At 41.1% G+C, this 16,467-nt stretch overlaps 1 protein-coding gene across 1 annotated transcript; it reads right to left on the bottom strand.

Moving 5' to 3' along the window:
• Positions 1-8,288: 8,288 nt before the first annotated feature.
• On the bottom strand, positions 8,289-10,884 carry LOC135470181 (Krueppel-like factor 5). Its single transcript, XM_064748982.1, has one exon. The coding sequence runs from the start codon at positions 10,327-10,329 to the stop codon at positions 9,283-9,285; it is 1,047 nt and encodes a 348-aa protein (XP_064605052.1). The 5' UTR covers positions 10,330-10,884; the 3' UTR covers positions 8,289-9,282.
• Positions 10,885-16,467: the final 5,583 nt, after the last annotated feature.

The raw sequence follows: 16,467 nt of genomic DNA, 5'->3' as shown, positions 1-16,467 counted from the left end.
GTTCTTTGTCCTGATTAACATTTTGCACAGACTTACTCATGCAGGCAAGAAGCTCTCTTTACAATAAACATTGTAACATTGTATCTTTCTTGTAACGAACGTTAAAAAGGCATTTGCACATGTAGTTCTGAAACTATTACCTCATTAACATCAAGAAAAGAAGTCGTTTCTAAACATTGTTATTTGTGCAAATTGTTAACACAACTACAGAAACAACCTAATACTATTCTTCAATCATTTCAAAATGATTACCCCGAAGCGAAATAATTTAGCATGCACAACACTACACACTGATTCTCTCTAAGACAATGTCTTGAGACTGGAGAAAGTAGCAGCGAAACGTGATTCAGTAATCATTGTTTGTGTAATTAGTGTAGGTGTAGAACCAGGGTTTTTCTTTTTCTGATGATCTTAGAGGTATGTTTATCAATTGTAACTGTAATATCACATACAGTAAGAGCTTGATATAGGCGCTATATATTCGACAGAAGAAATCTGGATTAAAGTTGCTGATCACCTCAACCATAACAAGTAATATATTGAATATGAAAAAACCCCAGCTATTTTAAAGGTTGTAGGTCAATGTGAGAAACCATGCGGAAATAGATAAATCACCCCAGGCTCGACTCGTCTCATACAGCCTGCATAACACAATACGGAAGACATAATGCTTACCAGTGCCTGACTTTAAGACAGGGCTAGGTCAGACAGAGTGCTTATTCATGTGAACATAGTCCTATAGTTTACAGTACATGTCTGGTTGAATTCAGCTGGATTAAGTATTTCACATAAGCATCAAGCAGATACAGAAGACATGCTTAATTTAGGGGGGTATATAGTGCTTATTGTTAAGAAAGCACCGTTAGTTTTTAATGTAAACTATCACAGTCTGAGTGTCGCTTCATCATCGCGGTGCTGCTGGGTGATTCACGCACACGAAGGGAAAACCAGTAAAAATGTAAGCAGCGTTTTACCTGGAGGACATTACAGTTTTTGTGTTTCGGTTATTTTATCTGTTCCTTACGTATGGCTATTCAAATGACTTACTCGTGCACACAAAAGTAGAAAAACATTGCTAATCACGCATCACAGCCGTGAAAATCACAGCCATCAGAATGAATACATATGGCTTATAGTTCATGATAGCATATAGAACACAATTGTTTTATGACTGTTTGGTGAAAAGATTAACCTGCCATGTGTGAACTATAAGTTTGTACCTTGCTGTTTGTCATAAGGTGCCTTGTTATTTTGATATTTTGCGCGTGGTTGTTGTTCGGATCAGTGATACGGCCAGAATGTAACTCTTTAGCCTACTTGTCACTTGGTCAGCTGTTAATGGGATATCCAGTGTATGGTTGATGTATGACCTAGAGATATCGCCAAATTTTAACCTGTTACTTACCATTTAGTAACTTGTTATTGGGATATTTCCTGTATGATTGATGTATGACTTAGTGATATCGCCAGAGTGTATATCAGTAGGGTAAATGGTTCATTCAGTGATGTCTAACTATCACTGTGCCAGCTGATTATCCTTAAGATATAAAGCCTGTTGGCTGTGACCATATTTATACTGACACCCTTCCGGTGACCTAATGGTTAGAATGCTTGTTGCTGCCTCGCTTGGTGCTCAGCATTGGGTGGTTAGAGCAAGGAAACAGGACTTATCATCCCGGTGTCGCGTCTGGTGTCACCAGCATGAACGTGCCCCGCCACAAACATACGTACACAATAAACATGCACACAACTAATGACTCCTCGGCGCCATATGACTGAAAAATTGTGAAGACATAAAACCCCAAGCATACATATATACATATTTATACTGACACAGAACAGGGTTTGTTAGAAAGAACAGGTATGGACGATCTTAATGCTTCATGAGTGAAAGCAGTAGAAAACATCTACCCCCCCCCCCCCCACATCCATTTCGGCCAATGGGATCGGTGTTTTCATCATTTAACGCCATAATTATCATTTGTCTTTCCCTTTTTCGCAAACACGGGGATCCCCCCCCCCCCGCCCCTTCAATTCGCTAAGGCTGAAGATGCTTGCACTTGTATTGGGAGAATGAATATGTTTTTCAGCAGCTTAGTCTATCTTATCCACCTTATTCAATGTATGCTAGCGTCTACTAAGAAGTGTCATTCACATTCACAAGATTATTTATTTATTTATTTATTTATTTATTTATTTATTTATTTGTTTGGTGGTTTACGCCGTACCCAAGAATATTTCACGGTGTACAGCATTATGGTGGGAAGAAACCAGGTAGAACCCACATGAATGCCACGGCCGTCCGCGGTTGGATTGTCCAATTCCATACCACTATAATGCGTATTTTCTTTACAGTCTGAATAATAAAACTGACTTGCTGCCAATGGTACATTTCCACGCACTATTGTTCTTGTACATTAATGAAATGGTTTGAATGGAACAGTGTTGTTTAACAATCAAAGCCTTCCAAAATCCTGTTTATACTAAATCTCTTCATTCACTTGTTAACATTCCTCCTCCGAAATATTTGGACAATAAGAGCGTGACAGAATGTCATTTACTGGACGCAGGAGTTGTCTTAAATACGGCATGGGGTCATTGTAAATAAAATCATATCAGTGTGCCATATTATTAGAAATATATCTGGACCTCTAATTGACCTAGTCATGAGCGAATTTGAGGATAAGAAGTTGTGTAACAGACATTAAGAATGCGTGTGTAATCAAGCACCCCCTTGTCAGAGACATCTAACAACGCTGGCTTCCGGGCTACCCCTCGGCTGGGTTCTTTGACCGCTATGCAGATAACGTCATCCACCAAACCACATTCGCCACTGGGCATCCCAGGAAACGGCTTGCTGAGCATGCGCACTAGGTAATTTTGCAATTACCCCCTGGTGGCTGGTGATTCAGCCTACAATATCTAGCAAACAGTGCGATACAACCACGTAGTTGTCACTATATACATGAGGGTGACAGTATTACCGTCATATATTAGCCCAGTGCATCGGGAGCTTAGTGGACTTTAATACATAAGACATCAGTCTAATCCCACTCTGATCCGATTGTCTCATCCTTGATAAAGCTCACAGCTGTAAGTCTGGCTGCACATACCGCAACACGCTATTGTTTGTATGGAAATTCACGATTGTTTTCTCTACGACGTGACTAGAATTGATATAACCTGCCGTGTTACGATGCCCTGTGTGGCCTGAAACTCATCCACGGCTTACCATAAAAATTGAATTCTAAACCACAGCTCTGTCTGATGTAGCTTTTTCTTTGCTGACAAGACCCAGAAGCCGAACTTAATTTGATAACAATAGGAGTACATGGTTAGTGCGGCAGATATATGTGCATAGGCTTATGCATTTTTAACGGATGAATCAAAGTACATCTCGACCTTCTCCCATGATGCCAACCTACGCGCGCGAGAATTAAACTACTATGTGTGGGTTATAGCGCAGTGTTTGATGCTTTGGGGAGTTTCAGTCTTTAAACGTTAAGGTTATAACAGACTGGGACAATTCTCATTCTGAAGAGGAAACCATTTGAAAAGGCAATGGAGCAATAGGTAGCAGACATTTACTGCGCACAGGACTGACATCGTTTGTTTGCTGGCAAAACTATGCGATATTTCTCTTCTTGTCTCTCCACTCATTCATTCTTCCCCGTGCCAGGGTAAACACCGATCCTCTGCTAAATATACGACAGGGAAAACATTGGCCCTTTCCATTATTTGACCACAAGCTCGAAGATAAACAGTATAATCGTGCTAGGCTCACAAACATTAGCAGGGCCAAATTATGGACGCGTGACCGATTCTTACGTGGTAAAGAGATGGAGGTACGGAGAGCAGAAGCCGGTTTGACTCCACCTCGCGTCCCAGGCAAGTACCTGAGGGACTACACCTTGCACCCACCACCCACCGTTACCGAGAGCACTAGACACTTCATGCGAAAAGAGCAGACAAATAGTCACTGGTCGGTAACAAAAGCGTCTTCTAATATCACCGACAAGCCTCGCTATGTCACAACCAGAAGCAAACATAAACTTTGTTGGTCGAGAGCAATGTAGAATCCCGTGTCTTTCTTTTTCATTCAGTCAAATTTAAAAGACTAAAGTTTAGAAGATACTTTAGCAGCTAGGCTCACAAATATAAATAGGGATATTGAGAGTCTCCACATATTTATGGTGTATCCGTGCAAGGTTAAGTGAGCTAATTAGGCAAACGATGTTGAATGGGTTTCAAATCTCTCCCGTACAAGTGGAATGACTTTGTGGCCGACTCTAACTGGCCTTATACGATAACGTAGACTTGGGGCAAAATTTTGGGCTAATTAAATGGCAAAACGTCAACGGCTTCCGAGTAGGGGCAGAGATATGGCGTTTCCGGGCATACTTCCTGTGCTCGGTGCATAGCGAGGACAAGCGTGTGTCGCTTTCATCAGCTTCGCTATCTGTTATAACTCTTCAAATTTAGCGCATTCTTTATCAGCAGTGATCTTCTAAGAGATGGAAACATGGACTTATGGACACGTTAAAACGTAAAACGTAATCAATAATATACGCCACCAAGGGTGAAACAACCCGTTACATTTAAGTAAAGGCAGATTAACAGTGATTATGCACCAAGTTATGCCTCGTGTGTTTTTGGCTTTGATCATGATTACTGTAACCGAAACCCCTGCAGACATTTTCAGTATCACCCATGCATAATACTGTATGAAGCATGTCGTATGTAAAGGTCCCATTTCCGAGAAAATCACCTAACGGGTACGTGTTTCTGTGATATGAACTCTCAGAAAAGAAGTTCAGTCGTACAACTCAGCTGGAGTAGTTGTGTAGCCGCGTTGGGTTTAATGAAGTAACCACGACATCCTGTGGATGTACCACAAGTCCTGGCACAGATTGACTCGGTTCTGCAGAAGTGGGTCGAATGTAAGACAAGCCAAACAGACACTTGTGTGAACGAAACTGCCACAGTTATTTCGTTTGAAATGTAATACAGCTTATACCAAACCCTTGCTCAGGACGTAGACCACGAAACTCGTGATTCCATATACTATTACTAATATATGTTTCATTGCTCAGCTTGACCATTACATCCCGAAAGATTACCCAACAACGGCCAGTTTGGAGGTGGGTAAAACTGCTGACCACACCACTGACCACTGACAGCAGCAAAGAAACGCCTTGACCGTCTTTCACTAGTAATATAATTCAAGGCCACAATTAAGCTTGTCAACAATGCCAATGTTTCGTCTCAGATAACAAAACTTCTGCTGATTCTAATACATACATACTAATTTAACAATTCATGACTCAACCTGGTAGGCCTAGTTGTTTTCTATTTATACTCTGTTAAATTTAACGATACACGTGTTTTACGTGTTAGGTGCATGCTTTTGTCAAAAGCCTATGAATACACACCGGAGAAAGTTTTGTTGAAACTTGCGCGATGCCGCTACTGATAAAACTGCATCATCCAAACACAATCTAGCTTTGGTATTCAAATAAAGCTGAACGCCTACTTATAAGGAGCAGACCGGACTGCTCTAGCTTCAATCCTCACCTGTCCGGTCATCCCTGGGACAAGAGTCTCCAGAGGGAACGCCAAAGCCTATTAACACTGCATACAGTGTCAACAGGTTACGAGGGTCTGCCGTGACTTAAGCTGTTTGTAAAACCTATTAAATCTGAGCATGTCCGAGTGCTCTGCCATCTCCATTAAATGTCCTTTCATTGTTCCCATCGCACAGACTGGTCATCCACTGCTGTATACTGTTACATGCTGACCAGGTTAAACCACATTCCGATTTCCCAAGAGGCTTTAATACCAAAGGGTACTGGTACCTTAGCATTCACCTCTACTCCAGTTTGTGAGTGCAACCTCCTTTCTCTTGCAAAAAACGAAACGAAGTGGCAGATTTTCTGGTTATTTACGGACGAACTTTTATTAATCTTGTCACAACAGTTTCATAATAATTTAAGCCTAATTTTTTGGGAATGTAGAATCACAGTCTACACTTAATAGTTGAAGTTTGACAACATTTGAACAGAAACAAAATATGGTAAAATTAGTTTTAACCATAGATAGACATTTACAATGTTATCTTATAGTCAGCTTAGAATTAACATGGGGGCCTCCGTGGCTCAGTCGGTTAGCGCGCTAGCACAGCGTAATGACCCAGGAGTCTCTCACCAATGCGGTCGCTGTGAGTTCAAGCCCAGTTCATGCTGGCTTCCCCTCCGGCCGTACGTGAGAAGGTCTGACAGCAACCTGCGGATGGTCGTGGGTTTCCCCCGGGCTCTGCCCGGTTTCCTCCCACCATAATGCTGGCCGCCGTCGTATAAGTGAAATATTCTTGAATACGGCGTAAAACACCAATCAAATAAATAAAATCAAATAAATAGAATTAACATGGTACCCGCATAATATTCAGTCTCAAATAGAGTGATCTGGCAGTACATGGTAGGGCTACATGCGCCAGGTTGAAAATTTAGGTCTTCTTGTATCTTGGGAGAACGCAGTGAACTGACGACAATGTGCATAAAGTCCAAGTTAACCAATTTAAAATCTTTTGACATTTCTTTACACCTTTGTCATGTAATATGAAGTTTTGTCCCCACTATCATCAGGGTAATACAGTGACGGAGGCATTTCGGGTTCGTATATCGTCATATTCCAAATCCAAAGTATAGTCAACGCTTTCCAATGTTACAGACTTTAGTGTCTCATTATCACAGACATTCGTTGAAACAGCAAAACTAATGTATTTTATGCAATTTGATGAGAAACGAAATGCACTACATCAAATTTTGTGTCATTCTTCATGACACAGTGTACAATTATTCCCTGGATTGTCAAGATAGAGCTTAGTTGTTCCTGCGATTTTATGAAGCGAATTCTTCAATGTTGGTGTTATTTACACAGGTATGTTACGTGTACATAAATACACCTATGTTTGGCACAAATCGTGATGACTTGACAACATTGTGTCAAAGTTAAACTCAAGTGGTTACGCATTTTGGCATGGACCACCATACTTTGCAAAAACTGACAAGTAATTATATACACGAACTTCTGAATGTAAATGTGTGTGGAATGTTTTCATTGCAGTATGCATATGGGATTGCTTCAGTTTATCACAAAATGTTATCTTTATGATACTGTTTTGAAACACTCCTTAATATACTGATTGTGTTAAATGATGTGGAAAGCAACAACAGTGCTTAGCAGACGGGTGCATTTTTGTCACGCCACTGCTATGTAGCTTATGGGAAACCGCAGTTCTATAGGATATCAATATGTTAATATACGCCGACATAACACTGCTGAGTCGCAATGCCTGAAATAGTATGCTGCTTGAAACTTCTCTTTGCATGACATCTGTGGAGACTGACTCCCCTCACTGCATATGTATGTGTGTGGTTTGACTCAACCAGCTGGCTTAGCCCTACATACCTGCTGTAGAAGCCACTTATTACATACTAGTATTCATAAATGAAAGAAAACATACACAACTGTATATGTCCAATTATACGTGTTGAACTTGTCCTTTGATTACTTGATTCTTTACTGGATTATTTCTTATGGCCATACTCAAGAATTTTTAACTTATATGATGGTGTCAATATCTTTTTCATTATAATATAAAGTAATATTAATAGATTTATAAACATTTAATGTAATACATATGTATTTATTACAACTTTACTCAAATACTGTATATACCTCTTGCACAGTTCAGGTGTTTTTATATCTAAAGGCCTATCAGTGTGTACTTCTGTATTACTCAACTCGCCTGCAGAGTTGATATCAGCTGTGTTCCCGAGAGCAGTGGAGAAGTGAGGCAACCAAGAGAGACGCTGGATATGATGATTCGCCATGTGGAAAGATTACAGTTATAATAGGATATAAACTGTGATATTACAGAGATAAACAAACCGATTTCCCCTGGGCGAGGCGGGAGACAAAAATGCAAGCTATGTCACTGGTTCATCGCGGTGTCCGTCTTCATTGTGACATTTAAACGACGACGCACGAATGTGTGGTATAACCCCCAAATGGAAAGCTCTCATTTACGTTTCATCGATGTAGCGACACTTTGTGCCCCACAAAGGCAAGGAAGTTAATAAAGAGCCGAACAATGAATCTAAAATGAGATTTCACCAATGCAGGTATTACACCACAGAGCATTACACCAAGCAGATGACAACACAATCACACCTTTGACTCGATTGACAGTCTATAAACACCATGAAAAAGCAAAATAAAACTGAATGAATGTTTTAACAGTTACATTGCCTTCAACGTATATTGGCCTGTGTAGTTTAGATAGCATAATTATATTAAGGACACAGCTACAAGTGAAGAGTTCTACGTCTACAACTGGCTATATAAGAATACAAAGATGTATCGTAAGACAAACTATACAGATGTCCTAGTCTATGCTGGGGTCAGCAGTGCCTGGTACCGTGAATATTACATCTCTCACCAGAGATAGGATTTCATATGGAAATTTAACACTGGGAATCTTTGGTATTGTTTTCAGTCTGTAGTATTATGTATTGAAGATATAAAGACGTCACATAGTTACCATTTATACGCTGAACCCACGTGTACACCTTGTACATGTATACACCTAAGGATAACAGGCAATTCATTAACATGTCGTTAAATAGCTATACAGCTTCCCTCGGGGTCTGAACTCAAGCAGGCCTGCCATTGCCCACAAAACGTTTTCATCAACTCCAACAAGCCTGGGGATTCAAATGATCTGAAGCAATGCCCTTTTAACGATCATAACAACAGCAATGTAGAGATCGACGACGATGTCACTTTAACTAAGGAGATCACGTGGTGCATAGCATTTGCATAAATGGCTTTCCCACACGCACCGTCATTAAAGATTACAAGTTCATGAGCTTGTTTGTAAAAAAAAAACAGAAGAAGAAGAAGAAAAATAAACCAGCAATAGTCCTTTGCACGGGCTGGTGGCCTTGCTCACCTTAGCATTTACACACTTTTTTAGCACATCGTTGTCAAGCTAACGTGAGCTGTCCCCTTGAAACCTTTGCATCCCGTCAATGGCGCTGGGCTCATCTGACCACCAAAATCATATCACGACGAACAAACACAAGCTTTGAATGGTCACTGTTTCTGGGTTTCTCGCATGTGTCATATGGTGTGTTGAAAGTTTACTGGCGCGCACACCGTTGTTGTTGGAAACGCTGCCATCACTCAGAGACAAGAAAACTTCAAACCTACATAACTCAGTCACCTTTTCCGATGGACCTTCAAGTGTTTCGATAGATGGTCTGACCGGGAGAATTTCTTCTCACAGATTGTACATTGGTAAGGCTTAATACCCGAGTGAGACCTCTTATGTCTTGCAAGTTCGTCCGACCTAGAAAATCTCCATCCACATCCCGGCCACGTACATTCAAATGGTTTCTCCCCGGTATGCCGACGCAAATGGGCTTTTAAATGGGAGCTTTTGCTGTAGACCTTATTGCAACCTGCATATGTACAATGGTAAATTTTTTCCTCGATTTTTTCCCTACCTGGCATTCTGGGTGAAGCGGTTTTGTTTGAACCCGTTCTGTATCTGGCGGTGTGAAACCCGTTGTTCTGAGGGGCTAAATACGACGTCCTGGAACTTGATGTAAGCACAGTTGACTGGGCAGACGAAGAGGTATAGTGACTGTTATCGAATTTACCTGATGGCTGAAGAATTGTTGATATGGCTGGCAATTTTCCGGATTCTCTAGGTGGGTCAATGGGCCGCTGGAATGGCGGGCCAAGACGACAATAACCGGTCGGATTTGGACTCAACATTGACGTTTGGTGAAACTGACGGCTGTGACTGGTGGTTGGCGGAGCTGATCCATAATTGTTTTCCGTTGAAGCATTTGCGTGCATTAAGTTCTGCAGACCAACACCAAGAACCACAAAATCTCCGCTCCCTGAACTAGGGAACGTTTCTTCACAGTTTGGAGTTTCTGGCACAGGCTCAATGGTCGGCTTGTCGCCAAATATGTTGGCGCAATAGGAGTCACAGAAAGCAGAGACTTGCCCTGGGGCCTTATGGACTGAGTCCTGTTGGGCGAGCTGTGGTTTCTCGATAGAATCGGCGAGGCCTTGTGAGAACAGGTACTCAAGGTACACATCCTCGTCCATGCTTTCGCTGCTCCAAGAGCTGCTTGGACTTCCACTTCGTAAGTCCTCCAAACTCGAATCGCTCTCTTCACCCGAAGAGTTCAAGCGTTGTAAAGTATACTGTTCGCGCTCTAAACTTGAGCAAAGCGGCAAAAAGTCTTCCATGATAGCAAAATATAAACGGCCAGGTTTATGATAAGGGCGTTTATCCTTTGTTACGGAATTCCAGGTGAAATCGTTGACGAAGTGCAGAACAACGTTCTCCCTTGGTGATGAGGGACAGCGGCTGAGGGTTGTCAGAGCTTTCGATCTGAATAGGCACACGGCCAGTCCTACGGGTGCAGGTTGGGACACAGTTGCTGATAAAACCCGCTAGATATGATAATCTATGATAAGTCGGTGATATAACGCCATGTATAGTAGGAGAGCGGGTACGCTTTCACGGGAGTTCACATGGAGTTTGTACATCTGTCCTATCTCCGACACCACTTTATACCTGCCCCGTTCTGGGGGTTAGCTGAGATAGAGAGAAAGTAACGCGTCACGCGGTCTCCAGCCAGTCACTACAACTTTTAAATAGAGAGACAGGAAAAGACAGACGGGTCTAAGTAGCTGTTCAAGAACGTGTAAGAGCTACGCATTAAACTTTCCACTTAGAGCTAGCAGTACGTAGTGGAGCACTGGTCAGAAGTACGTGCGTCGGCACTCTCATTAGCTCGATGTGACCGCTACTCGGGCTCCCGGAGCACGTGACAAGCTCTTCACCTCAGTATCACATGGCAAGTGTAAAACTGGTACAATTAGCATACAATTCGCACTGTGACATGCCCGAAAACACTCCGCTTATAATCCTGGCACTGCTACAACACAATGATTCCTGCTGAAATGATCATCTCTGAGGTCAGGGGTCAGGGGTTGAGGGTTACAAAAGCGTATCATTTTCCAATTCTTTTGTTTCATGTAGGCGCATCACAGCCTCATCGCGTTCCTATATCATATAAGTCCAGTCCGGGAGATCGCCATGAAAAGGAACACCGCTCGACTTTACCACTGGCTAATACAGCTATTTAATATGCACAGATATATCCAGTGATACCAAGGCGAACTTTCCTCCATGGACTTGTACAGGTGCTTCAAGTGTCGCCTTACAGTCACGAGGCCTCCATCTCTGATAGCTAATTACCACAAAATGCTACGATAAATACCCAAAGACAACGTGTCGCAGCCAGTGCCGGGCCAAAATACATTTGTTCATAATCTCTTTGCTCAAACGTCAAACACCTCCTGGCCCTTTACCGCCAACCAAGCATAACCCTGGGCCAGTAGAGTTTCACAAAACAATTAAAGCTGTGAGAGAAATATTTTTAATGTAAATTCCAAGAAGTCTTTTTTTGTAACGTTACCGTCCTAAAGAATTTTGACGTTTCCTGGGGCAGTAAAACAAATGCTTGGGCTATAGTGTCAAAGATGCACAAGCGATTGTTTGCTTGATGGTTTAACCGTGAGGCAAGGATATACTGCACAGCGTAGGGAGTAGGGGTAGGGGTGCAAAGTGCCAAACTATCATTAGCCTTGTTATGACAGCACGCGAGTGGGTAAATAACAGCGTGGAGGTGTTTGCGGATAACTGTGTAATTTTTGTCCTTGGGTCTTGACACCCGTACAGCTATAAGCCGACGAGGACAGATCAAGCCCGAGACATGGAAAGGTGGGCAAATAAGGGGACCATGCCCCATTCCGATTATTTGTAAACTCGGACGCTGTACATATACATTGTCACAACGGACGTCAGTCGGGGCATCTACATAACACATCTATTATCCGTTCATAAAGACGCTTCTTCCTCGTATAGATTTCCTCCACCTTGCCTCTTGGGCCCCGGGCAGTCACTTAGCATGCTGCTAATTACGACGAAATGCAGTTCCCCTCATCCTATACCGCTCGTGGGTGGTGATAATCAGCGTATCATCATTTCGCTACGCGTTGGTTGTTTTCTGTTTTTTTCTTATTTGTCCGCATTCAGGACGTCTGACATTGTCTTAGGTGTATCTGTGACGTGTGCTGTACCCATCCTATATTCTGTATAGTACGACCAGCACATGGTGTGTGATCCCTCGTTAACAAAGACGGTCTCCGTACCCACGGGCTACCCAGCCCTGCTTCCTCTTCTACACATACATCAGTGGTTACACTTTTCACATGCCTATCCTCTTAGAAATCCTCAATGACACGCGTTTAAATTATGGCTTTACGGTATAGTGGGCAAGATAGTGCACAATATTAACAATTACAAATTGTTGGCGATATATTTTTTTCCTTGTTTCAGTGTAAATATCTGCGACGAATCCCTAGTAGGCTGAAACACCTTTCAACAGGTATAATATTTCTTTACACAGATGTATAGATCTACTTGTATATCAATCATAGTATCGATCAGTAACCTTTGACCAGTGCACTGATCAGTTCAACTGAATGACCAGGTACTTTGTACATCGTATACAGGAGCATCATTTCTTAGGTTTTATACAGCACTATATTCATACCTGTATGCCTCGAGTTGGATTAGCATGCAAGTCAATGTAAGAGAACGAATAACCTGTGCATTCAAATGTCCAGAAAGACAACAGCAGGCTTAACTATATATATGTATGTACTATATATGAAACATTACGAATTTGTCAGCAATTTTTGAGATGAAGGTAACTTAATAAGAACTTTGTGTACTGACTTAAAGGAAGTAGTCTTCATTTGGGCCATTTTTCATTAAGATCACACGTTTGCTTATATGTAGCAGATACTTCTCTTTATCGTCTTGGTTACAGCACAGATACAGTTAAAACTGATACAGGTGTTAGCTTCACCTATAGATTCTGTCCTTAATACTTAATATATTGAATGCTATATGGCCAGGTAAAGAATCTCGAATAATCAACAATATGAAGCATTCGAACATGCAGAAAAAATATGAGTTGAAAGTATTTACCGCTTTGTCACTTTCACAATTACAAATACATGCTTATTTTCCTTATCAGGTGTATATAGTATTCGTATATGCTAATAAATGAAAACAAACCATTGAATAGAGAGATTTATTGTGACTTTTCTGTTATAGTATAATGTCCATGGTTTCATGTACAATCTACAACTAGGTCCATAATTATCACTTCATTCATTGGTGTGCATCTTTTCTATTTCATTTTGTATGTATATAAGGCTCTAATGTTCTAATAAGTTCACCCGATGAAGAGATCACGACACATGTTTTATCAACTTGTCTGATATCGCAAAGTTCCTGGTTTCTTCGGAAATAGGCTCTTTAAGCCTTAATTAAAAGGTCATCATGGGCATGCCCTGCCGAGAAATCTCAGTACAGATGTATATCTTGTTTCTAAAGTTAGCAAACTCTGCTTTCAGCTCATTTAGATCGCATCGGTTCCGGATCATTAAGGATAATAAATGACTGGGTGTTATACTTCAGCATTTCTTCTGTTATGGCACCACAGCATTGTTAGACGCCCCACATCACCTCGAGGGGGTGAATTAACTTCATATTTAAACTAATATCCAATTATTCTACAAAGTGATTGATTTTTAGAAAGCAGCATGGCTTTTGAATCAGTAAACTTGCGCCTCATTCGTGTGATGGAATTCTTTTACAGGCTTACAAAATTGCGGATTTTCTTAATGTCGTTTAAATGCTCTTGATCTGTTTTGTTACTCTCAGCTTTTATTTCTATAAATGTGCAACAACATAGTGTCTCACGTAGTTAATGCTATCCCTTTATTTAGGCTTGCAATACATATACACATACGTATTGTCCTGTAGCTCTCAGAAACCAATTAACCTTTGTAAGGTTTGTTCCGGGCCCTAAAGCAAGTATTATGTCGTATTATTTAGTAACAATATACGGTGTGTTACACCATTCCAACTTGTCAACTTCTTTTCTGTTCTGATGAGAGACGTAAATGATATTAATAAGCTGCACATAATGGGTTAATCGTTATAAAAAGGCGCAGAAGTGAACAGGGCCTCCTAATACAAGAAAAAATGAGCCTGGACAAATGAATTGCGTGTAGCAAATATTTTAGTGCATACGTTCTTCCTTGTCTAACAAAGAAAAAATAGACAACGTGTCATAATTGCACAACAACGCAAGACGAAATAGAAAATTTGTGTTTACCGATTAAAAATGAAACGATTGTGTGTACTGACCGCATGTGCAGTATACTGGGTGATCACACTGTTGAATTCAAACTGCAGAAGTGTTTTTATTTAACTTGAATAATGTATAATGAGAGGTGTTTTCATTTAAGTGAAAAATTATTGAATATGGCATTAAACAACATTGTAAAACTCCACGACTGCGTAATAGCAAATTACACACGTGTGTGTGTGCGTGTGTGTGTGTGCGTGTGTGTGTGTGCGTGTGTGTGTGTGCGTGTGAAGAAATAGAGAAAGATCCCCTATGAGAATTTACATAGGAAAAAAAATATCATCGTTAAACGGAATTGCTAAGACTTAGTCACTTTATGTATTTCAACATAACGCGCATTTTTACAGATGAATTTGCCCCGTTCAACTCATTTTCTGTTATTGTTTTTAGCCAGTAATCAAAATAACACCCAACACAGTGCTAATATTTAGGAATTCAAAGTTAAACATTCTCCTTGTCAACAACTGTGAAATTGTACAGCACAGAACTTGCACGGTATAGGCCTATCTGTAAATCCAACTGTCATCTCTCTCTCTCTCTCTCTCTCTCTCTCTCTCTCTCTCTCTCTCTCTCTTTCTCTCTCTCTCTTTCTCTCTCTCTCGTGGACATTCCCGGAAAACTACACTGATTTTGTGACCGTGTTGTAATACAGCCGCACGACGTGGTCGAGGCTGTGGCCGGCTAGGCATGATTCCGAACATCCGACGGCATCCGGAAGCGCAACGCTCGTGATCTTGGGCCCAGCGCCGGTCTGGGCAACCTTCATTCAGAATTCCGGAAACACGACTTGGTTGTCACTCGTCTGGATATCATTCATTCATGCATGCCGTGATAAGCGACAAAATTATCCCCTCCATACCTCTTGTACCACTGTATTTACAAGCGGACCTTCATGCATGTCATTAGAATTAAAACATCAAGTAGGCCTTCCTTGTTCACATGCACAACTAAAACGATTTATTTCCCAGTCCAAAAAGTCCAGATGCTAAGTCCTCCTGTATTACCAAACTGACACGCATAGCGCTGATAATGAAGAGTTATATCCGTAACAGAATATATGATTTGGAATTTTTAACTTATATGATGGGTCTGTTTTGTGAGTCGAGGAAACTGGAGTGCCTGGGGTAATCCACCGACCTTTGTGTTGAAGTGGCCTTCGACGAACATTACACCGCGGGGTCCTTATATACGAGCGTCGTCGAAGGCTTATTCTCACCAAAACCCCTAAAGCAGAGGCTGGGGCGAGGTGGGGGTGGATGGGGAATACTAAAATTCTCTGCCGAAGGCTTTCTCTGTTAACAGTCGCGCGCCTTACTCAAATTATAATTAATGTGTATATACATTGTCATAACCACGCATGTATCTACATTTGTATGCAATTCTGACCGAGACTATAACATCCGAAATATCCCTCTCAGCTGAAGGATAAATAAATGTTTATAGCCTACATTTGTTCTCGCAAGACAACCAGCGAGATTTAATATATATTACAAATCGCTATGAACATATATAGTTCAACATATATAATAATAAATGTATTTAAAAGATGAGTAAAGATCTGGTCATGCAGACATTACCGGTGAAGAACAGCCGCTTGGCATTTTCATATTCCGTGTATCTCACTTGTCTTCCACCAGTACTGCATACATGTCATTACGTCACACGTGGGAATAGATAAAGTGTCAAAGCTGGATGGTAATTTGTAACTAATGTTACGTCATGGGGTCGTTGAGTGCACTGTATGTACGTGAGCTTGAGTGCATGAGTGCGACACCTTTATTTATTTATCTATTCATTTATTTTATTGGTGTTTTAGGCTTTGGTCAAGAATATTTCATCTATATACAATGGCGGCCAGCACTATGGTAGGAAGACCTGTGCGACCGGTGCATTTAATTATAAGCTATATCTAAACATTTGCAGCGTGAATCTGCAGCATAAACATCTATATCTTTCAATGATGAGAAAATTGGCCAATTAATTATTGGTTGAGACTTAGTGAAATGTATCATCTGTATCTGAAATGAACCTGCATAATCTGATCGAGTTTTTGGTACCACACAAAGAAATTTACTTGAACCATGTGTAC

The sequence above is a fragment of the Liolophura sinensis genome, chromosome 7 (genome assembly GCF_032854445.1).
Source record: "Liolophura sinensis isolate JHLJ2023 chromosome 7, CUHK_Ljap_v2, whole genome shotgun sequence".
NCBI lineage: Eukaryota > Metazoa > Mollusca > Polyplacophora > Chitonida > Chitonidae > Liolophura > Liolophura sinensis.
The sequence above is the reverse complement of the archived record's forward strand: the minus strand, read 5'-3'. Positions and strand labels throughout refer to the sequence as shown.